Source organism: Eptesicus fuscus, chromosome 6 (genome assembly GCF_027574615.1).
Source record: "Eptesicus fuscus isolate TK198812 chromosome 6, DD_ASM_mEF_20220401, whole genome shotgun sequence".
Taxonomy (NCBI): Eukaryota; Metazoa; Chordata; class Mammalia; order Chiroptera; family Vespertilionidae; genus Eptesicus; species Eptesicus fuscus.
The window spans coordinates 74,892,308-74,916,543 of NC_072478.1; the positions used below are offsets into that span (position 1 = coordinate 74,892,308).

A 24,236-nucleotide genomic window follows, 5' to 3' on the forward strand; every position below is an offset into this window, starting at 1 on the left:
CGGGCGCAGCCGCCGCTCGGGCCCGGCCCTGGGGACAGGGCGGGCTGGGGGCGCCCCAGAGTCCGTGGGGAGTCCGGGCTCGAGGTGCAGGCAGGCTGGCAGCCCGGCAGGGCACCCTCCCTCCTGAGGCCTGCAACGCTACCTGGACCCGTTTCTTAAGCCAAACAACTGGGCGCAGGGGGGTGGGGGGTGGCGGGCTACGGAGGGGGGTTGTCAGGAGTGGAGCTCGGACTGAATAAGAAAAAAGTGGCTACTCCCCCTCCCTTGCTCCTCCCGCCCGCCCCCAACCACCCCACCCCCACCCCAACACATTTTTTTTTTTTCTAAAGAGATCACAAGGAAGTCTTGGTTTAAAAAGAAACAGAAACATACACAGGGGGGTTGGTGAATGGTCCCGACCGCGGCCATCGCAGTTGGAAGCTATTTTTTGGTGGGGGTGAGTAGTGTCCATGGAGTTACTTTGCGCCCACTGCTAGAAGGCAAGGGCTCGGGTCCCTCGGGCTGAACCGTCCCTGGCGGAGGCGCGGGGCTGGGGACGCCGCGGGCCCCGTCGCCTCCCTCGCCGCGACCCCGGATGGATGCGCGCCCCCCGCCCGCCCGCGCCGGCCCCAGGAGCTCCGGATTTCGGGAGCATCCTTCCCGCGCCGGTCCCCGCCGCGGCGCGTAGCCGAGGGCAGCGCCCCTCGGAAGGGCACCACGGAGCAAGGTAAGATCCAGCCCCCAGCTATGGGCCCTGCGCATCTCCACAGCGTTATTTTGTGTTTTTGCAACAGATCTGCCAGCGCTCCTCGCTCTGTCTCTAGCTCGCTCGCTCCCTCTCTCTCCTGCTGGCTGCCTGTTCTAGGAAGCCAGCGCGCGGGGGGAGGGGGGATGCACAGCACAGGGAAGAGAGATTGCGCATGTTGGTCAGTCGTGTTTTAAAGAGTACATTGCGGGGAGGCTGAGAGGGGCGCACGCTACAACAACTTTTGGAAGGGTGAGTTTGGCGACCTTCTTTATTAATGACTGCGGCAAAGAGCCCCCGGGCAGGCTAGGGGGCGCGGGCGGGCGGGGGCGCACAGGGGCTGCAACTTGCCCCGTGGCTCGAGCTGGGCGGAGGGGCTGCAGCGGGAGACCTGCGCCAAGGGGAGATCGAGCGGCCGGGGACGAGGGTGCGGAGGACCCAGAGTTAACTGCCCTCCTGTCGCCCCGAGTTTCATTTTGTTGGTACGCAGCACGTCCGGGCGACGAACCGGGTTGAGCCGGTGCACATGACCCCGCGCTGGGCTCACGTGCAGCCGGCCGGGTCCCAGACACCTTCCGGGGGTCACTGCCTCCGCCCTGTCGCCCCCTCTCCGGGCTAGGTGCACGCGGGCGCTGCACGCGGGGGCAGCGTGCTCAGCTCCCGGGCGCTGAGGCTCTGCACAAATTAAACACAGTTATTTGGAGGGGTGGGGGACGCCCTTTCCAGGTGAGTGTAGAGGGTGCGCAGGCCCGGCACGGGGGGAGCAGGCTGGGTCGGGGGCAGCTCCCCCCTCCAGGGCTGCGCGGGAGTCCGGCGGGGGAGAAGCGCTGAGAGAGTGGAAATGTACCCGCGGCGGCCGGAGCCGCGGGTGCGCGCCCGCGGGGCGACGGCAGGGGGCGTGGCCCTTGTTTACCTTCTCCCAACTCAGCGGGTTCGCGTCCCGCTCTGGGGTAGGTTCTGCAGTCCCCGGCCCTCCGCCTCCGCCCCTGCGTCCTGGGTGGCACCGGGAAGACGTAGGCTAGCGGCAGCCCCAGCCTGGACTCACATACCCGACCCCCAAATGAGTGACACTGCAGCCCCCGCCCCCACCGAGCCCCGCTGCAGTCCCTCTCCCCGTTCCCCGGCCCGGCCCCGCCCCCCAGGCAGTGGCATCTTCCCGGCCTCACCTCCTTCCTCTCTTCCTCCCTCTCTCCCTCCCTCCTTCCCACCCACTCGCCTGCGCCTGCGGAGCGGCTCCCTCCCGCCTCTTCCCCGCCTGTGTGCAGACTTGTGGCTCCCTCCGGTCCCTTCCCGCCTATCCCTGGGCCCTGAGACACCCTCTTCTCCAGGCCAAGGGATGAGACGGGGGTCAGCTTCGCGATTAGTCAGATGGGGATGTCAGCAAAACAGGAAGGCTTCACTGTACCATCCAGAGGCCTAAGACCCCCTCTCCCGCCACACACACACTTCCCCACAACTGCTCGCTCCACAAGGGGCGCGGGGCCCTTAACCGCTTCACCCAATCCCTCCCCCCAGCCCGGGCGTCCAGTCCATCTCCCGTCGCCACCCCCGGCCTGAACCGCCTCTTGCCCTTCCTTTGCCTGGGCCAGAGCCCCCCGCAGCCACCTCCGGCTCCTCCTCCCGGCTCCCGCGGTCGGAATCACGCCGGCGCGCCTCCAGCCTGCGGTCCCGCGGACTGCCTCCAGGGGCAGACTGGAGGCGCGTGCCATCCCTACCCCCACCCCCACCCCCAACCTCCTAAGACTCTGCCACCCGCCAGGGCACTTGACTTTTTATATTTTTCTTACTGTCTTCGCCGCAAGTTTCTTGCCCAGGGCTGGTGGGAGCGGGAAGAGCCATGTTTCCCTTTGCCCAGTGCCAAGGGCACACTGCAGCCGGTCGCTCTGGTCTCTGCAGATTTCCAAACCTTGCCCCTGCACTTAGCACCCCCGTCCCCCCTCCCCCTGCTCGTCTGCAGGATTCTGAGACAAAGTTTCACTCACAGGCTGAGTTTGCAGGGGATCATCAAGGGGCATCAGGTTTGCACTCAGCATTGCCAAAGGGATGGGGAGGGGCTGAGTGGGCCAGCCTGACTTGCCATCTCACCTTTATTGATAGGGGAGGAGCCCTGAGCTTTGAGCCCAGGCAAGCTGTCAGGAGGTCCCTTTAACGGTTCTATTTGCAAACTGATTCCGGGGCCCTGGTGGTGGTAGGGCCACCTGCCCCCTCCTCCCAGGGTGGCATTAACTCCCTTCACTGGTAAAATTCCCAGTAGGACATTTGGCAAAAGGACCGGCCAGGGAACTGCCAACCAGGCCTGGCCCTGTTTCCTGGGTTCCCAGGGTGCTGGCTTCTCCCCTACCCTGACTTCCTTGCTCACCTTAGGACCCCAAGTGAAGTACCATCCCTTCTGTCCCATCTTCCTGGGGCAGGTTGGAACTGGCAGAGCCATCTAACAAGCAGGGGAGGAAAATAACAACAGAATAACTGTCAGGGGAAGGAATGAGTAATAAAGCCGACCCGGGCTGGGAGGAGGGCTTTCATGTTTAAGAGTTGCTATTTGCTTTTTAGGTCACAGGCTGCAAAAACAGGCTTTGATCCGAAGTGGGCGAATAATTTATTGAGAAAGTTTGCATGGTAGAAAAAAAGGATGTTTGTTTGATCTGGAGCCCTCTCAGTTGTCCCAAGTGCTGTTGGCTGTTGTTTAGAGTGGAAAAGCATTTGGTTCCACAGCAAATGCCTCACAGAGGGAAGTCTTTGCCCCAGGCAGCAGGACTTGCAGTGAATGTTGGACTTGAAACTCTTTGGCCAGGGGTCTCCCCAGCACTTTTGGGAGATGAAGTGTTTAAGGATAAAGTTGTTTGGGCTTGAGATGCAGCAAATATTTCCCATCCAACATGCTTTTCCCTTCCCTAAGTTGCCTGGCTAAACAGCCAGTAATACTAACCTAAGATGCTCTCATAAGTCTCCACTTAGCTTTCATTGACAGGTGAAGTGGGACTGCTGGTCCCCAGCCCCAGGTGCACCCCAGAGTCAAGGTTAGGCATTTGACATTGACTTCCATGTCCTTGAAGTTGGGGGCAGGGTGTCCTGGTTAACTGGTGTACCTGTTCACAGGGAGATAGTTGTCTTATACCCAAGACTCAGGTCAGAGGCTTCCAGTCCAAATTCTTCATAGTTCATCCAGCGGGCTCTCTGTGGGCCTCAAAATTCTCCTCTAGGTTCTCTAAGGGAAGGCCAGGTCGGAGTTGTGAGGAGAGGAGTACCCCTGGCTTTCTCTGCCCTCCTAGGACCATGTGGCTCAAAGCTTAGGGCCCAGGAAGGTGCCCACAGGAATCTGGAGTACCCCAGCCACACTCAGGAGTTGTGGGCCTGTGTACTGTAGCCCAGTGGGATGGGGTACACCATCTGGAATCAGAGACTTTCTGTGACTCAGTTTCTTCATCTACAAATAGGGTTAATAATAGTACCTATGTCATGGTGGGTACGTGGATTAAGCAATATTGCATAAAGAAGACTAAACCCAAAGCCAGGCATGTGGTAAGCACTTGATTAGTATTAGTCACTCTTACTATTATTATTAATGACCTGGACAGGGTCCAAATGCAGCTTTGACCTTTGATCTCTCCCCTTTAGGGTAGGCTGAAGAGCCAACTCCCTTCTCTGAAGAAGGGATCAGAAGGACCCTGCAGTTGCCAATGGGCAACCATCTGTGGGAGCAAGTGGACTGAGCTTTGCCCTCTCTGAGGTGGAGAGTAGGGTGAGAGGTGCTGAAGGACAAATAGACAAAGCCCCTTTCATTCTCCCAGGATCCCCTTGGTATGTGCCCAGAACTGGGTCTGGAGGGTGGGTGTGGGCAGCATGTTCTAGGGGAGCTGGGTGCGCTCTGGGACACTCGGAATTGCAGGTGGGCACTGATGGGTGTCGAAGGAGAGTTCAGGCTTCCCTGTGCTTGGAGAAGCAAGTTTGAGGATCTGTGCGCACAAAATCATTTTTGTAATAGCAATTACTGTCCCTGAGAAGGCATTAAAGTTAATGAGAGATAGGAAAGAGTGGGGCTCTGACCCCCGTTTAAAGCCATTTAAGAGTATGCAGTTCTTGTTTTCTGAATGTCTGGCCTTCCCGACACAAGGAGGCTCTGAGGACAGGTTTTCCAGCCGAAATATCATTAAATTGTATTAGCATCTTATTACACACACGCCTTAGTGGTCTGCCTCAGACAGGGAGAGTTTTTGTTTCTCTTTGAAAGATTGTGTCTGGAATGGTAAATTGCCTGCTTGAAAACCTCCCCCACTCCCCTTTTTTAAGGAGGAAGACGAAATCCTGCTGTGTGTGGTGGCTGTCAGGGCAGGCCTGGTGGCCCCCAGAGAGGAGAGGCGGGAGGCCAGGTTGGGGTGTTTTAACTGCCCAGGGAGCGGCTGCAGTAGCAGGCCTGAAAGGCCCACTGTTCCAGGGTCAGCTGGAAGGGCGTTAATGGAAGCCCAGGGTGTTTATTTGAGTTTATTTGCAGAGAAATCTTTAAAGGGGGCTGGCACTGGGCATTGATGTTTCAAGTCCAGACCCAAGGCCCCCACTAAGACCAGTGACTAGTGCTGCCAAGAAAACATCTGCCACCAAATTGCTGCCCTATTACTAAGTTGACATTGATCATTAGCCAGGAGCCCAACCAAGTAAAGAGTCCTGGAAAATGTGTGAGGTTAAGATGGGGAAGAGGGCTGTGAAAACAGGACTAATCTTTGGGCTGGGGTGTTTGTTCCTGCAAGCTACAGGCAGGCCAGCTGGGCCGTATGGTCCCCACACTTCTAGAAGGAGGGGACAAGAATACACTCAGCACTCTGCACGTATCGAGTCCCTATTCTGTGCTGAATGCTATGCAAGGAGGGCATTGGGGCCCAGCAGGCTTACTTTCATGGAACATATATTCTGGAGGAGAAGGGTGTTCGACAAGTAGATTGGCAAACACAAATTATGATGGATGCTCTGAAGACACTGAATAATAGGATGGGAAGCTTTCTTTAGATAAGGCACCCTGCATATGTGACATTTAAGCTGAAACTTGAAAAATGAAAAGTCAGACATGCTTAGGCTGCATAGACCATTACAAGGCAGAGGGTACAGGCTGTGTACAGGTCTCAAAGCATGGACTGTCAGGCTTGCTTCAGGAAATGAAAGGAGGCAGGTGTAGCTGGACAGGGCTAGGGGTCGATACGAACTTGTTGAGTTAGGCACATTATGTGGGGTCTTGTGGCTAGGAGCTTGAGTTTTATCCTTTGATCAGTAGGAAGCCTTTGAAAGGTTTTAAGTAGGGACATTTAAAATTTATATGTTATCATTTATTTTTTTTTAAATATGTTTTTATTGATTTTAGGGGAATGGGAGGAGAGAGAGAGAGAGAGAGAGAGAGAAGAGAGAGAGAGAGAAACCTCGATCAGGTTGCCTGCTGTATGCACCCTAACTGGTAATCAAACCAGCAACCTGGGCATGTGCCCTGACTGGCAATCGAACCGGCAGCCTTTCGGTGCACAGGATGATGCCCACCAACCAACTGAGCCACACTGCCAGGGCCTGATTTATACTTTTTAAAGATCATTCTGGCTACTGGATTATGAGGGAGCAATAGTCCAGGCAAGAGAGGAAATGGCTTGGACCCGTTGGTAGCAGTATAAATGGGGGAAGGTGGGGGATTCATGGTGTGTTCTGGAGGGAGAGCCCACTTGCCGAGAGGCCGTGGGCTGCTGCTTCACTGAGGCGACCCTATGACACCCACACTCCCAAAGAGCTTCCTCTCTGTGTCTCCATGCTGGGGGCAGTGTGGGAGGTGCAAATGGAAGGAAAAGTGACCCTTCTATTCCTCGTCTCCTTTGTAGGTGGGGTTTCAGGGACACTTTCTGTCTCCAAAAGAAAGTGCCTTGTGACACTGAGGTATTCTCCCAGAGCAGACCTTGCTTTGGGAGACATTGGAGGGGCCAGTGGAGAGGGAAAACCCAGAGGCCAAGATCAAATCTCAGCTCCCCCAAGCCCCACATGTATTTGCAATCTTAGACTTCAACTTGGTGAAGGAGTCTTCCCTGTACCCCTTGCTGGGGTGGAGAGGGGGGTTCCAGGGTCAAAGGGCTGTCCCACAGCCCAGCCCAGGCCTCACTGGGGCTTCATTAGCCACTGACAGTGGAGGCTCACCTGAGGCAGGGAGGCCTTTGCAACAGACATGGTTCAAAGGAAGGCAGCTTCACTTACAAACAGTGACTGTCCTCTGAAGCCTAGTTATTATTTCAATTAAACCACCACAAAACCTGCACCGTTAATAACACCCTGCCCAGGAGGGTTCGGGATGCTCCACAGAGGGCAGGTTGGACAGGGACCTGGGTGAGGGTGGGGTGCTGGGCTGCATACTGGCAGGTCCTGGGCAGCAGGGAACGGCATTCTGAGAAGGGTGTCGCCGTTGGGTCCTGTCATAGAGGACCTTCCTTTATTGTATAGGGACACCGCTCCCTCTGAGGACCCCTCAGGTGGGCACTGGCAGGAGGTCTCTCACCTGGCCCAAGCCTGCATGGTATTAACTAACATCTATGTGGAGAGCCAGCCACTGTGCCAAGGGCTTTATGCTGCTCTCATTTCTTCTCACCAGCTGATTCTGGCCCGCAGATGTATTTAGTTTGGCCTCCTGAAAGTGTTTTTAAAATCCTGAATCAGCTGCCAACATTTTCAGTTCAGGAGATTTATGTAAAAACGCAGACCCAGTTGTCTTTCCCCTGGTCCCTGGTCTGGTGGGGGCTGTGGCTTTTATGCTATGGGAGAGCCTGGCTTGGAAGTGACCTCTTTGCTAGAAATGAAGAGAAATGCAATTCCTGGACAGCCCATTGCAGGGGGAAACAGGTGGATGGAATTCTAGCACCTCTCTTTGATTTCTACCCGCCTGTGATAGGGCTGGGTTAGCTAGATGTAGGTTAGAGGGCTTCGTTTAAAGCAGTGATTCTCAACCTTTCTAATGCCCGCGACCCTTTAATACAGTTCCTCATGTTGTGGTGACCCCCAACCATAAAATTATTTTCGTTGCTACTTCATAATTGTAATTTTGCTACTGTTATGAATCGTAATGTAAATATCTGTGTTTTCCGATGGTCTTAGGCTCTACAGCAGCAATTCGCGACCCACAGGTTGAGAGCCCCTAGCAGGGTCGCCTAAGACCATCGGAAAACACAGATATTTACACTACGAGTCATAACAGTAGCAAAATTACAGTTATGAAGTAGCAACGAAAATAATTTTATGGTTGGGGGTCACCACAACATGAGGAACTGTATTAAAGGGTCGAGGCATTAGAAAGGTTGAGAACCACTGGTTTAAAGCCACCCTCAGACCCCAGAGGACAGCGAGGATGGGCGGCTGTAAGTGGTAGAGCATTATTGCCGGCTTGCACTAGGCTGCACAGAGGCAGGGACGTTAAAGGTCAAGTGCATGGTCTCCTGAATCAGACAGACTTGTTAAAGCATTGCCATCCAGGGCAAACCCATAACCTCTTTGCTTTGTCTTCATCTGCAAAAAGGAAGCAGCCGTCCTGCCCACCTGTACCAAAGGTCTGTTCTGGGGCCTTAGTAAGGGCCCTGTGTCCCATGGTGTCCCCCTCCCCTGCCGCAGTGAGTTGTTCCCACCTTCCTGTCATCCATGCACCTCATACCAGCAGGCGTCCCTCCACACCTCCACACCGTCTGCGGGGCACTTGTCCACCTTCAGAGCTGGACAATAAGCAGCCCCGACGAACCTTCCTGTCATCCTGATCCTGCTGTTGGGGGCCATGGGTGTAGAGAGAAGCTCCTGGTTCTGGTCAAGCTCCAGGCAGGCGGGTCCTCCTGGTCAGCTCAGAGTCTGGGTAGTCACCCCTGCCTAATGCTCCCTGGTCTCTGCAGGGCCACAGGAGGAGAAGGGGAACCCCAGGCCTGGCAAGGGCAGATTTGGGGTGGTGGCAGGTAGTAGATAGGATCACAGGCGCGGTCGGGAGCCTGGCTGGCCTGCAGCTGGGTTAGGCAGTGGGGCTCTTCCCTGCTGACGCTGGCTCCTTGCTGTTTGCTGTGGGCAGTGAGGCAGCCCAGGTTCCAGACTCACAGGAACAGGAACATGAACATGGTGGAAAGTGCTCTGGGCCCGGAGCCCCGGATCTGTTCTCACATTAGCACTCAGCCACTAACTAGCTGAGACCCAGAGCAGGTTAACAAGCCACTGGGTGTGCTCCCCTCCAAGGGGACAGGAGCAGGCGCTGCCACCCAGGACTCTGTAGGATTAGAGGAAATAGTGGGTGGGAAAGCACTTCCAACAGGCAGGCGCTGAGGAGGGCACAAAGGCGGCTCAGTGTGGGCTCGGGGATCAGCCCACAGGCATTCAAATCCCGGTTCAGACAGTTACTAGCAGGACAAGGCACTGAGCCTCCCCAGTAAATGATGCAAATAGCTCACAGCTCACCGGGTCCTTAGGAACTGGAGATAGCTGAGATAGTGTGGGTAGAGGAATGAGCGCAGCATGGGAGAGCTGCCCTTCTTACCTTGAAGTTAAGTACTGTAGTCAAGATAAAGTTGGTTTGTACTTTTATCTGGAGAAGGACAGCTGGGGAGGGAGGGAGCCCAGCCCAGGACCAGTGACCCTGGGCCTGGTGTGTCTCAGGGACCCAGCTTGGAGCCTCCCTGTACTCACCCCCATTTCCACACTCCTGGCCGACCCCCTCAGGATGAGTCCTCAGTGCAGGCAGGGCTGGCTTGTCCTTATAAATTCCGGTAGGATGGCCCTACTGCCTTCCCTTCTCCGCACCCAGTGAGGCACCAGTTGCAACTTCTGCCTGGGAGTGGATTGGTTTTCTGGTGAGCCTGAGTTTCCTGGGCAGGTCCTCTCATCTTAGACCCCTGCTCCTCGGAGGCTCTGGGCTCCGGAGGTGGAGATGCACCCTCCTCTCCCCTCCCTCATCCCACCCAGGGTGGGTGGGGCCGAGTGGGGCTGGCTGGCTGTAGCCGGAAGAGTGTGGGGAGGGAGGGAGGGAGGGAGGCTACTGGTGATTTTCTGGGGGATTGAGGGTTTCCCAGGTTGCTTGTGTGTATAATGGGGCCTGCCTTTTGTTGCAGATGGAAGAGAAGAGGCGAAAATACTCCATCAGCAGCGACAACTCTGACACCACTGACAGTAAGGCCTTCCTTTTGGGGCTCCTCCAGGGAAAGCATGTGAATAATTACCAGGCCCACAGATGGGGAGCGGCTGCCCATGGTCTCAATGTTGGGGAAGGCATAAATGAGAGCAGGTCCCTCGGCTCCTAAGAAAGTCCCCACACTAAGGCCTTGCTGTCCTCTTCACTCTACCCCCACCCCCCACCCCTTTACCCTGCAGGTCTCAGCCCCACCTGCTTTGCTCTGTTTGGAACAGATCTGCTCCCCTCTGGGCCTTTGGATAGGTAACTCCTGGCTACTAGGAGTACATCCCTCTCCCTGTGGCTCTCCTGTTGAGTCAGGGCACTATAGGAGGGCTCTACACAACCCCTAGAAAATCTGTCACTGCAATAATTACCTGATAAGTATTATTACCTGACCACTGGCAAGCTCCCTGATAAGAGAGGTCATGTCTTACTCACTGCCTTATCCCCAGCTAGATAGGTGCTCAGTAAATGTTTGCTGAAGAAATGAATGAAGCAGTCTGACCTTCATGGGATCCCAGTAATAGAGTCTCAGAGGTAGACTAGCACATGGCCTGGGGGTTTCGTTTGGATGTCTGGGGATGGGGAGATGTTGTCAAGGAGAAGACAGGGCTTAGGGAGCCTCTTCTGAAATTTGGGGAAGGGTGTGTAAGGTGAGAGCTTTTCTCTAGTAGTAGAAGGCAGCTCTTCCTAGCTGCCCAGGAGCCTGGGCCTGCATGAGCTGGTTGAAGTCAGGAGCTGCATTCTGCCCTGTCGGAAAGACACTGCCAGGGGGCTCCCACGCAGTGGTGTTACTGGTGGAAGCCCAGGCTGAGAAAGAGGCTGCATTGCCAAGGAGGCTGCAACTCTAGACCTCAGTTTGTTCCCATAGGTGGGGAGCCCCTGAGATTAAGGAGATCTCCAGGGCCCCTTAGAGCTCCCAAAGTTTCATACCTTCCTCCAAGAGCCTGTGGCAGATGCAATCCCATGGTGGGTCTGGTCCCAGTCCCATCCCCCGCTCCAGGTCCCATTCACTGTCCTTTGGGGGTCTGTTGGTTCATCTGGGCTCTGGTGTCTAACTTGGCCAGCCCTTCCTCCCTGTGGCAGGAGATCACAGCGTCTGGCCCTCTGTGGCTGCAACCACACTGCCTGTGGCCTGGCTCGGTAGAGCCAAGGAGGACCGCATCCTCTACTTCTAACTTTATTGCATGCAAAGGAGCCCGTGCGGGCGGAGCACCTGCAAGGGGTGGGCTCCTGGGCAGTGAGCCCTGTAGCTGCCTGGGGGTTGGGCCGGGCCGATGCATTGTCCTTTCCCTGCAGCTCCTTTGACCCGTGGGGATAGAAGCCACAGCCCTGTAGTCCAGCAACGGCCTGAGACCCTCATAATGATAGCTAATGCTTATTGAGAAGACTACAGGCATGCTGTCATCTAATTCTCACAGCAGCCCTCCGAAGACAGCCAGTTAGTCTCTTGCCCCCATTTTATAGAAGAGCACACTGAGGCCCAGAGAAACTTAGTTATTTGCCCAGGGTGACAAGCTAGTAAGTGGCTGAGCCAGGGCTCAAGCCTGGTCTGTGGGGCTACTTTAGAGCAGCATTATTCCCGCTGCTCTGCCCCGCCTCTTGTCTACCCAGGGCATCACACCAAGGAGGAAGCAGAGGACAAGAGAGTGCAAGGGACTTGTCGTGGGTCACATAGTAAGCTAATACTGAGTCCTGGTCACTGCCTTTTGTTTCCCAAGCCCCTTCGGGTTGGTGGGTAGAGGGGGTTTCATGTCATCGTTCATCATTGGAGAGCCCCAGAGCAGGGACAGTCTTACCAGGTATTCACAGAGGCGTCCACCTCCTGGACATTCAGGCTGGAGCTTCCCTTCTATCCTTGGGTGTGGGTGGGTGGTGTTCCTGTCCACCCAGGGCCCCTCATGGGCTGTGCTCTCTCCGCAGGCCACACTACATCTGCCTCAAGATGCTCCAAACTGCCCAGCAGCACCAAGTCGGGCTGGCCCCGGCAGAACGAAAAGAAGCCCTCAGAGGTGAGTAGCGGCCAGTGTGCTAAAGAAAGGCGAAGCGAAGATGGGAGGTCACAGGAGCAGAGGCCGGGGAGTGAGCTCTGCAGATGGGTGGAAGAAGAGCAGTCCTGGCAGAGGGCACAGTCATGGCCACGCTAGGCCAGTGTGGCTGAGTGGAATGAAGGCAGGGGGTGTAGGTTGTTGTAAAGATGTTTCTGTTGATCTGAGGATCTGAGTGAGAGAAGCAGCCTTTCCAGGATCATAAGCAAGGTAATGGCGGTCTGATGTTTTAATGAGAGGTCCCACTGGCTGCGGTGAGGAGAAGGGCATGCCGGGACACAGGCGGGACCAGGAAGGATTCTGATTCTCTTGCAGTTGACCAGGAGATAATCGATGGCGGCTTAGAGCCTGGGGATGGCAGTGGAGTAAGAAGCAGTGGTATTCAGGACACTTTGGAGGCTGAGCAAGGGTGACAGGGTTGCTGGTGTAGGGGTGGAGGATGGGTCCCCAGTCATCCAGTTAAGTCCTCTGCTCCTTATTATGCCCAGTTCACAGTGCCTGCATTTTAAGCCTTCCTTTGTTTGACCTGGGATGTTTCTTGTGGCAGGTAGAGGTATTTGGCTTCTGGAGTTGTGGAGAAGAGCATGGTGTGGGGGTGGGGTGGGGGGGGGGGGGGGGGGGGATGTCTTCAAAGCAGAAGAGGCCCCAGGCACAGAAGAGGCTGCAAGAGCGCTGAGTCTCTGAGAAGTTGGAGGGTCTGTGGAAGGGTTGAATAGGGCCCTCGAGAGAGGCATTGCTCTGCAGCCTTCAGAGTAGCTGGCACTTTAGAGTGATGGACACTTTAGTTTTTTAATCCTTAAAAGTAGCGCAGAGCCAAGCCAGTGTGGCTCAGTGTTAAGTGTCGAGCCATGAACCAGGCAGGAGGTTATGATTTGATTCCTGGTCAGGGGTTCAATTTCTGGTCAGGGCACATGCCTGGGTTGCAGGCTCGATCTCCAGTGGGGGGCATGCAGGAGGCAGCTGATCAGTGATGCCTCTCATCATTGATGATTCTGTCTTTCTCTCTCCCTCTCCCTTCCTCTGAAATCAATTTAAATATATATATATATATATATATATATATATATATATATATATATATATATAATAAATTTTTTAAAGTTAAAAAAATTTTTTAAGTAGTCCAGAGTTCTCAGTCCTGTGATAAGGACTGAAGTTCCCTCAGTTATATAGCCAAGATCTGAAGTTTTGGGGCCTAACAGTGCCCAGAGTGGGAAGGCCCAGAGTTCTGGGGCTGAGCCCTTGACTTGGGGTTGGGGGAAGTATCTGTGTTCTGAGCCTGGAGCCCTCCTCTCCCCCTTCACCACTGGAGCCATCTTGGCTCAGCTGTCATTAGCCAGCCCCTAGGGGGGTCTTCCGCAGAACCTTGCATTTGAAAAAGGACTCCACGCCTCCTCCTGGAGCTGACTGACCCTAACATTCTCCCTTTGTGGGGAGTGGGGAGCCTTTGAGACCTGATGCCTCCCACCCCTACCCCCAACCGATTGTCCTCCCTTGGCCCTGTGGAGGAGGGGTGGAGCTGGAAGGGGAGACCTTCCGGAATGCAGTTAGGGCTGGACCGAGCCTGCTTGGGAAGATTCTGTTCTTGAGGCTGTTAGTGCCCCCCTGGACTAGCCCTGCTCAGTGGGTGCACTGGGAAGTAGGAGGCAGAGTGCTAGAGCCCTGGAACCCCTGGGACCACTCCTCAACTCCACTGCCCCCCTCTCCCTTCCCACCCCCATCTTGATACCTGCAGGGGCTCCCCAATTGTTGAGATTGAATTAGTAAAACACTAGCCACCTTCACACGTCCTGTGGGTCCTGGGAGGCAGCAATTGTCAAGCCCCTTTTGGAGCAGAGGAGCCTGCGGCTTTGGAGAAAGGTGGGGAAGTTCAGGGGAGCTCCTAGGGCTGGCTGCTCCCTCCTCCCCCCAAGCACCTGTAGGAGGAAGGGCCGGCTCTCAGGGCAGAGATCCCAGGGCCGGGGCTGCCATCGACACCCAGGAGAGGCTGGTGGCTGGGAGGAAACAGGTGTCCACGAAGGCCGAGGAGAAAATGATTTGCATGGGGCTGAAAATTCCCCTGCTTCTTGGGTTTTCCAGCTCAGAGCCTTTGAACCTCCTCCCCTCCCCCCCCCCAAAAAAAAATAGAGTCAAGTCATTGTAAGGGTGTTGGTGCCCTGCCCTGATGGGGACTGGCTACACGTGGCCCTGGGTTCGAGCACAGGAGCCTCCCAGAGGGCTGTGCAGCCTGAGGGAGACACCCGACCTCAAGTCCTGGGCTCCAGGAGAGCTGCGGAAGTCTTCCCGCCTTGAACTCTGGCCAAGGACAGCTTTCCCTCCCGCAGCAGGCTGGAGAGCAGCCTGTGAGGCTTCCCTCGTCCCCTAAGTGAGGAGGCTGAGCCATAGCCACCATAAATTCCAAGCTATCTTGGGGCAGAAAGGAAACCGTCAATGAAAGCTTCCACATTATTTGGCTCCTGAGAAGGAGGAGATGAAAGCGAGGATTTGGCGGTACAGAACATTTGCACTAAATCTCGCTGGGTTTGTTGCCTTCTCTTTCTGTGAATGGTGTGGAGAGGAGGGCCCTTCTCGGCTGCCCCGCCTGGGGGCCCAGGGCTTTGGACCCCCTGATGAGAGGGGGTCTGGGAGCCCCGTCTGCCCTGTCCCCCAGAGTAAGAAGCCTATGGGGTGGTTGTCAGGCTGGTCACAGGGTCTGCTCCCAGCCTGGCCAAGTTCCCAGCCAGAATGTTTGCAAACTGATGTGTGTGGTGCAGGAGCCCCCTCGCTGGGGGCTCTGTGGTTCACTTCCTCGCCTTATCCCTGAATGCGGACAGTGATGGGGTGGGGTTTTTGAGGACCAGGAGCCCTTATCCCCAGCAGCACCACTAGCCCATAGAGAAGCCAACAGCTGTGGGAAGGACTGGGGTTGGGTTTAGAGAACCGAGGGGCTGCCGCTCTGATGACCTGCCAAGGCCGGCCCTTCCCAGTGCACCCTGAGGGTGCAAATCAAGGGATGCCCTCTACACCAGAGTGAGGTGCCCCAGGCGGAAAAAGTGCTCCCCGTCAGGAGTCAGGACCCTGGACAGAGCCGAGGCCTTGAGGCCCAGATTCTCATCCACCCTTAACCAGCGGGTGGTCTTCCTCAGCCGAAGTGAAAGGGGAGTGCAGGCCTGGGTCCTGGGGTGGCCCCAGAATTCGCTTTGGCAGTAGAGGGAAAAGTGGGCCTGACCCCAAGGACTCCGGGCGCTGCCTTCCTCTGCTCTGCCTGCCTGCAGTACCCCAACAAAGCTGAGGTCTAGCGCTTGGGGCCTACGTCAGCCAGGCCAGTCCTGAGGGAGGAGGAGGGGTTAGCCTGTCCTGGGGAGGTGGCATTAGTGCATAAATCTTGCTCAGGCCTTGAGTTTCTGGCTGACCTGTCTTACCAAAAGGCATCATCATTGTTGGTGCTTAACACTTTGTGGGTCGTATCTCTGTGAACCTGATGGAGATCAGAGACCACCGCCTATCCTACCTCACCCACAGGAACTGTGACTTAAATGGTCTGGAGTGGGGCCTCAGAGTACCTGTACTTTCTCCAAGCCTGCCCCCGCCCCCTGGAAGCCAGGGTTAAACACTACTGTCATAGCCCTTTCTCCCTAATATGCTAAGGCAGGAGTTCCTGGCTTGGGCCTCCGTGGAAGATCCTGAGATGGCAAGAGGGGACGGGAGCCCAATTCAGTGACCTAAGAAAAGGCAGCGGGAGTGGGTGGGACCGTCCCCCAGCTCACCCCCGTCCCCACAGCGGCAGCTAGGGGACTGGCAGGTTTTTGCTAAGCCCTCTGTCCCGGCATGGCAGTGTCTTCCTCAGGCTGGGCAGAGAGGCAGATGGGAGGGCAGGCCACCTGGTGGGGATTCCCCCAGTCAGGCTGTCTTGAAGTCGAAAGCTGTGTTTTTAGGAAGTCAGAGTCCCCAGAACTCAGCCAGTGGGCAGGGACACTGATTAAACTCTGCCAGTACCTAATAGACCCTGCCTGGTGCTAGGGGGACAAAAGATGCAGGCTCTGTCCCTAGGGAGCTTGTCCTCTGGCTGTCAGCAGGATGCAGGTGCTACACAGGAAAGTGTCTGTTATGAGAGGTGCAGCCAGCTTTGCCACTGAGGAGCTCGGTGACCGTGGGCAAATGAGTGCTTCTCTCTGAGCCTCAGAGTCGTCATCAGTAGAGCCCTACCCTGCACCCTGCCATGGAGGTTCTGTTCTGTAGCTGTGCCATCCTTTCCTGGGGCCTGTGGAGCCTGGAAGTGGGAGTGATCCCAGAGTGAGGGGAGGGGACCCTGGCCTCCCTGGGACAGAAGCCTGGATGGTCCCAGAACAGGGTGGGTGGGAGTAGGGATTCAACCATCAGTTCCTTAGTAGGCCTGGCAACAACCTGGTGTAAATCTACATGAGGGAGTGGGGCCTGTTTACAGTTCCACGGAGGCCCTTCGCCAGTGCTCAGCCTCTTGCCCCTGGGGACAGCGCCTAGGAGAAAGAGGTGACCCTTACGGACAGCTTCTGACCCCATTGGGGTGTCCCCAAGACCCAGTGTTGGTGAGGATTCAACAAGTGAAGAGAAAGGAGGCAGTTCATTGGTTTGACCCATTGCTTTTGAAAATGAGACCCTTCTACCTTTGGGTGAAGGCGGGGGTGGCCAGATTGTGTTGGGGTGCAAAACCACAGGATCAATACGATGCCTTCCTAGAGGAGCAGAGGTGTTACCCAGATGTTTGACATAACCTATTTTTAACTACCTTTAAAAATTGATTTTAGAGTGAGAGATAGAAACTTCGATGAGAGAGAGACATTGATTAGCTCTCTTTTGCATACTCCCTATTGGGGATCAAGCCCACAACCCGGGCATATGTGCCTGACCAGGAATCGAACCGTGACCTCCTTGTTCATGGGTTGATGCTCAACCACTGAGCCACACTGGCCGGGCAACACAATCTATTTTATATTTTAAAAAAAATGGTGACATATATTTTAGTAACATACCCACAAACCTGAGAGGTAAAGCAGGAGAATCCTAAAAAGGGTTTTTGTGTTTGCCCCAGTGGTTTCGAGCCCTGATTCTGGCCAGCAGCTCCTCTGCTATCCTGGAGCAGGCGGCGAGCGAGCGGAGAGCCCTTCCCCGGGGCTGAGCGCCTGCTTGCCGAGCCTCCCTCTGCCTTCCTCTGGGTCTCGTATAGTCAGAAGCAGCACTGCTCCCGCCAGCTGGAAAGGCCTCCTGGCCTCTGGGACTTGTCTTGCAAAAGAAATGTGTGTAATAAATTCTCTTTAAGAGCAGGAAGTGCTGTTATCCTTGTGAAAGAGAAAGAGATGTTGAGAGAGAGGGAGTGTGTGCCTGTGTTTTAAGCGTGTGACCAAATGTGGTAGCTTGAATGGGACTAGGCAGAGCCTTTCTCTGGTGTTTTATGCCTAATTTTAAGTATCTAACTTTGCTCTTGTATGTGATACTTTTTATCAGGTTCCAGCTCAGGAAAGAGATTTCTTTTTAATTTTTATTTATTGATTGGAGGGGGAGGGGGACGGGGAAAAGAGAGGGAGAGAGAAACATCAACTTGTTGTTCCACTTTTTTTTTAAAAAAATGTTTTTGTTGATTTGAGAGAGAGAGGAAGTGAGAGGGAGAGAGAGAAAAAAAAACACACTGATTGGCTGCCTCCTGCACAACCCCTACTGGGGATCGAGCCCACAACCCGGGCATGTACCATGACTGGGAATCCAACTGGCGACCTCTTGGTGCATGGGACGACACTCAACCAACTGAGCCATGCCAGCCAGGGCGGTTGTCCCACTTATTTATACATTCATCCATTGCTGCTTTTCTGTGCCCTGACTGGGGATTGATTCCATAACCTTGCTGTATCGGGGTGATGCTCCAGTCGTCTGAGCTACCGGCCAGGGCGAAAAGAGATTTTTTTTTAAAGAAGAAATATCTGACTGGTTTGCAGATAGTATTGCAGTGGTTAAAAGGCCATGCAGACCTCAAACAAGGGGTTTAACCTCTCTGAGTCTCAGTCTGTACATCTGTAGGATGGGGGTGATATGAATTAAGTGAAATTATATATACAAGGCATTTAGCATAGCACCTGCCATGTCACAACAGGACAATTACTGTTCACTACTAGCAATTGTTTCTAACAAGATGAAGTGCTCAGAAAAAAATGCATTAAAATGAGGTATATGGGCCAGGCCAATGTAGCTCATTCATTGAGCATCGACCCATGAACCAGGAGGTCACGGTTCAATTCCCAGTCAGGGCTCATGCCTGGGTTGTGGGCTTGATCTTCGGGGGGTGGAGGGCGGGGGGCGGTATGCAGGACGTAGCAAATCAAGATTCTCTCTCATCGTTGATATTTCTATCTCTCTCCCTCTCCCTTCCTCTCTCGAAAATCAATAAGAACATATTTTAAAAATTAGGTATCTTTCACTTGGCTCTTTCAGGACATACCCTCAAATATCCTTAGGAGGGCTAGGGGGGTGGGTGCCACTCCCAGCTTTGCATTGGGACTCCTCACGTGGACAGAGGTCATGGAGAGGCAGTCCTGGCAAGAGGCATTTTCACTGACTTTGAGAGAGTGACCAAGACCAGTTACTGAAGTCCACTGAAGAATCTTTTGAACAACCCCTGCTAAGCAGGACAGGAAGTTTCAGGATTTAGCCAAACTTCAGATAAATCCTGAGGTTCATGCATTCATTCACTCACTTGTACCACACACATTTCTTGAACACCTGTTGTGTGCCAGGCACTGTGCTGTAAACAGACATAATGATAAACAGGGTACACATGTAGCCTCTGTTCGCTCAGCTTGATTATTAGAGGAGATGGACATTAAACAAATCATTACCCAAATAATCATATTTTGTAATTGTGGTAAGTGCTGGAGCCTTTCCTTAAGTAACTAAACTTCCTCTTGGTGCCTCTTGGTCTGAAATAGACTATGATACAATAATTCACCTTGAGAAGAGGAAGTACAGGGTCCCAGGTCCTGGGATGAAATACTCAAATAACATCCACAAATCTGTGGCCATATATGAGAACTCATTGGGTGGCACTGTGAAAGCTGCCTGTTGTCATTGTTTTTATTTGCTTTTGGAGGTCACATCAGACTCCACTGATGTTTTCTGGAAGAGCCTGTTTTTGGTTCTCCCTGGAGAAACAGGTGTAGAAAGCTAGATGGTTGTGAAAGGCAAGGTCATGAACCATCCCTACTTCTAGGCAGAGCAGGGCCTTCAGCTCCCTCCAGAGTTGCATCGGTGCCTCTGGCACTCAGATTGGTTATTAAATTAAAATTTTAGACCTTTCAACTTTCTTCATACTGTTTGGAGAAGCTACAATTCACATCTCCTAAGCAGCTCAGCAGAACTTGGTTGCTAGGCAGCAGACCTTTAACAATTTGTCAATTTCTGCCAAAAGAGAGAGAAATAGTAAACATTCACATTCTTAGAAAATTGCTTGTTATCCAGCTTCTAACTTTCCTGCCACAGCAAGGCTTCCAGTTTATCAGTGGCCATTTTATTCTTTATTTAGTTTTCATAAATAATTCAGAAGCAGTTTAAGATTATAATTGAGCAAGGTATTTGGTTTATAACTGGGTTGCCATATTTGTGGATGGGTTTTTTGTTGTTTTAAATATTTTTTATTGATTTCAGAGAGAAAGGGGGGTAGAAATATCAATCATCAATTATGAGAGAATCATTGATCAGCTGCCTCCTACATGCCCCACACTGGGGATAGAGCCTGCAACCCGGGCATGTGCTCGGACCGGGAATCGAACCATAACCTCCTTGTTCATAGCTCGATGCTCAGTCACTGAGCCGCACTGGCCGGGCTGGACAGGTTTTATATGAATGTACAGAGGCTTCCCTGAAAGGCAGAGTGCTCAGCTGTATGTAGCCCTGGGCAGCAGCCCAGCAAGGTGGTGGCAGGTCCATGGGAGGTTCTTGAGTCCTTCAACTTTTGTTAGCACCTAGCGTGTGCCAGGCCCTGCCCACTGCTGGGCTCCAACCTCCTGCCCGGCCGGACCTCACTGAGCTCACCTTCTTATGGGGAGACATGGCAAGAAACCAGGAGATTCCCATATTGGGGCTGTGGGAGTTCAGAGGAAGCCCAGAACCCAGCCTGGGATTGGGGAAGGCCTCCCAGAGCAGATGTGGGCTGAACTGAGACCTGAAGGATGAAGCAGGCCAGCCCCGCCTCGGCAAGGGAGAAGTGTGTCCCCGCAGGGTCCTCCCAGGTGCCCAGGGAGAAAAGTGAATAGTGCTCTGGATACTGCATCCGGACAGGCACGGGGCCTGGTATGCCTCGCAGCTCAGTCTGAGGGCAGTTGCAACTTGCAAAAGCCTCCACCTGATTTGCATAGTCGAGTCCTAGCAGAAGCCACTTGATCTGACCTCAGGTTAACTCAGGGGAATTGACAGTGAGCCCTGTGGCCAAAGGGGCTGTGGGGGAGTGTGGATGGTGTCAGAATGGTCTTGGCGTGGGGGTATTTTTGCCACTTCCAGCACGCGGGAGCTTGTAAAGGTTCTTTAACTAGACTGAGTCTCAGGTTTCTCAGCTGTAAAATAGGAATGATGGTAGCTCCCACCTCAGCGTTGGTATAGGGCCTGATAATAAATGAACTCACGAACAGCCCTTACACTGGTACTGGGCACACAGTACTCTTTACCATTAGGATAGCGCTGCCTTACTGTGCTTACACGAGTCCTCTGCCCGAAAGGGCCACTGGTGTCCAGTCTGCCACCGGCTCCCTGAGGGACCCAGAGCGAAACAGAACTCTCTTGAGATCAGACTCCTCTCTCCTGAATCTCCCGGGCCGAGTTGAGCCCGGGACCCCTGCTTGCTCGGAATTCTCAACGCTGGGCCTGTTCCTAGGTCAGGGTCACTCTCCCCCGCTGGGGTGGCTTGGCACTCTGGCCTCTCCAACTCCAGCTCCGGCAGCACCCTGGTCCTTTGGCTTTGAACCCTGTGTTGCTTTGTTCAGGTTCAACTTGGGGTATATCTACGAGATGTCTCACCCTGTTACTGTGGGTTCAAAAAGCACTGCCGAGAGCCAGCTGGGAGCCTCAGATTCATCAGATAATTCCTCAGAGAAGCCCTTTCATTCATTTGCTCAGCCACCTATTACGTGCCAGTCGCCATGCACTGAGAATGCAGCAGAGACCAGGACAGGTGTGTCAGGGGAGAGGATGTGAAACAGGCAGCATGAGCGCACCAGCTCATCTTCAGAATTGGAAGTACTGGGAAGTGAGGCAGGATGCTGGGATAGAAAGTGGCTCTGCCGGGCAGTTGGTGCTCCCTGAGTCAGGATGATCAAGGAAGGAATCCCGGGGGAGATGGCATTTAAACTATTCCACAGGATGAAGGAACAGCGAGAGATTTTAAACACGTCCGTGCCTCTTTGGAGGGGCTCACAGGGACACTAGGTTCTTGGAGGGCTGCTCTCTGGGGCAGGAAGATGGACGGTCCAGGTGGGCGGCTCCCCTTGGCACCAGAGCAGCAGGGCTTTGTCTGTCGTGCCCCTTGGCTTGCCTGGGTTGGGAGAGCTTTGAGGCAGTGATGAGTCCACTGTGGGTTCAGTTCGCCCACCAGGTCTTGCAGCCCCAGCCCTGCTGGGCTCGGCTGAGGCCACAGCTAGGAAGGGCCCCACCAAAGCACCGAGTACCTGAGCCTGTGTTCTTGGATCAGCTGGCTTACTGCTTGCTAATAAGATATGCAAATCATCAGGGCTGTAAAGTCTTCACCACATTCCATCTTCTGTTTAATTAGCATTTAATTGTAATCTCATTTTAACTTTTTCACACTGGCACCCTAATTAAATGTTAGGGTATTCTTCTTAACAATTACATTATATTGGCAAATAGAATCTTCAAGAAACTTGACCTTTTTTCAAGCCAGGGCCCTCTCTAGCTAGATGCAGATGTTAATTAGATTTCGGCAAGATGCTGCCTCAAACCCCCTTGGTGCACCCATTTCAGTTGTTTTCTTGCTGTTCTGGCCCTCGATTCAAATGAGACACTCACACAACCAGTGACTTGGGCCCCCAGCAGGCAGAGGTTACCATGAATGAGCTTGTCATGAGCCTCCGAAAGGCCAGCAGATGCTGACTTTTCCAGGGAGGGGTGGTTTTGAAGTTTGGTCTGAGGCCTTGAGCACTCCTTGAAGTGGTTTCTCTTGTCTCATTGACGCGATCACTTCTTTGACTTGTGATTCTCATGTGATGATCGCTGGGAAAGTTGGTACCTATATAAGTCACATCGTTTGGAGCTGCCACCGAGTCCCTCAGCAGCCCTTCCCCGGAGGCCACCTGAGGTCAGGTAACCAGGGCACAAGAGTCACTGCCAGTGCCACTGGGGCTGGGCTTAGAGACTGTTTGGGGAGATGGGGGCACAGCAGGCAGAAGGTTGGGGAGAACAATTTCCTGAGTGACCAGAGAAAACCAAAGCATGGGGGTGTGTCCACTCAATGGCCTGGCTCTGAGGGGACTTGGATGGGCTTGATTGAGAAGGAATCCAATCCCATCCTCCTACCCCATCACACACAGAGGATGGGACTGGGGAGCCCCTGCTGAACAGGGACCTGGTGTCCTTGTTCTTGAGAGACTTTAGAGACCCTGACCCATGGGAAGTGTTTCTTTGGGGTTGCTCCAAACCCCACCTCCCCTCAGCTGTTTGCATAAGGTCCTGGCATTTCGTTTGCCCTGGTTGGTGCCCTGCAGTTTTTACATCTCCACTGTGCCTGTAGCACCATGTTTGCAACTACAAACATAATTTTAAGCATTTGACAGAAATTCCCCGAACAGTCACTTAATGGCAGTATTGCATTCACAGAGGCCTCTTTTTTTTGCCTTTCCCAGCCTTTCCTGTTCCCTCTGAGGTCCACTCCCATCCATCACTTTTTCCTTTAACAGGTCAGAACACATATGAATTCAGTTTAACACATTTATTGAATACCTGCTGTGTGCAAAGCACTGTGCTGGGTTTAGAGAAGATGCATTATTGCACTTAGTGCATTTGTGTTGGCTTCTGACTTTAAGTGAGTGGGTAGAAAGCCCACTTGAGTTGTATTTGCCTCTTCTTCCCCTTGCCTGGGGAGCAGACTACCCGGAGGCAGTCTGAAGCCACTCTCGCCATCCTTGCTCCCGACAGGTTTTCCGGACAGACTTGATCACAGCGATGAAGATCCCAGACTCATACCAGCTCAGCCCGGATGACTACTACATCCTGGCGGATCCGTGGCGACAGGAATGGGAGAAAGGTGTGCAGGTGCCCGCCGGGGCAGAGGCCATTCCAGAACCCGTGGTGAGGTGAGCCGGGCAGCCCAGGCTAGGGGCTCAGGCAGGGGAAGAAGGGGGAGCTAGGACCCCACATGGGATCCACCAGTCCTGGGACTCCTTGCTAGCCTAGCTTTATTTTGTCTTAGATTTTTTTTGGCCCATAAACCATTGAAATATTCCAGAAATACTAGCAGTTTACCTTTGAGACTAACCTCTTGGGCTTGGGCTCAGCTGTGGAGCCAGACAGCCTAGGTTCAAATGGCCATTCACCGTCAGTAAGATGTTGGGCCAGAAATATAATCTCCCTGGGCCTCAGGTTTCCTTGTCTGTGAAATGGGAATGATGACAATAATGTTTACCTCCTACGGTGGTGGAGTTGATGTAGGGAAATGATGCCTGAAAGGCATTTGGCACAGGGTCTGGCACACAAGTATTCAGTAAAAACTGGCTCAGATTAGCTTGATGTCGGTCCAAACTGGGTCCCACAAGCACGTCTTAATCAGGGAAATCTGCAGACTTTTAATGACTCCTTAAGACAAGGATAAGTCATGCTCTTGACTTCTTAAACCTTTGTAAGGAGTTCGTAGTGGGAAGGATGCTCAGGAAGCAGCTGCTGTGACCAGCCTCCGAGGAGGCCCCCTGCCAGGGCTGAGTCCTCTGGGCTTGTGGGTCAGAGAGACCCCTGGTGCTCTTGTCAGGAGGTGGCCTCGTGGCCATGGGCCAGGCCTCCAGCAACAAAGTTCAGCCAAGTGCTTCCTTCTGTGCCCTGGGAAACCCTCCAAGTCATGTCTTGGGGCAGAGGGGCCTGCTGTCCTGCCCTCCCCCGCCCACCAGCTCGCCAGGGTTGGACAGCTTGTGTTATTAGCAGTCCACCCCTGGCCTTGGCAGCCCCAGAGCTCTTGCTCAGGCCCATTTGACCGGGCCTGGGGCAAAGATCACAGCTGTCACCTCCCATGACATTGGCACTGCTGCTTCCTGGCAGCCACACCCATGACTGGCTCACAGACACCCAATGCCCTCTTGGTGCCAGGCCTGTGCTGGGCATGGAT

The 24,236-nt window shown here is 53.9% G+C and overlaps 1 protein-coding gene across 2 annotated transcripts in view; it reads left to right on the plus strand.

Annotated features, from left to right (window-relative positions):
* Window positions 1-325: 325 nt before the first annotated feature.
* The window catches only part of JADE2 (jade family PHD finger 2), a 49,393-nt gene continuing 25,482 nt past the window's right edge, over window positions 326-24,236 (plus strand). Inside the window, exons 1-4 of one of the 2 annotated variants that reach the window (XM_054717840.1) lie at window positions 326-706; window positions 9,808-9,865; window positions 11,793-11,881; window positions 23,060-23,217. In XM_054717840.1, the coding sequence (XP_054573815.1) occupies window positions 9,808-9,865; window positions 11,793-11,881; window positions 23,060-23,217 (305 nt within the window). In that variant the 5' untranslated portion in view covers window positions 326-706. Of the gene's footprint in view, window positions 707-896; window positions 977-9,807; window positions 9,866-11,792; window positions 11,882-23,059; window positions 23,218-24,236 lie in introns of those variants that run through there. The other variant, XM_054717841.1, reaches the window with a different exon arrangement.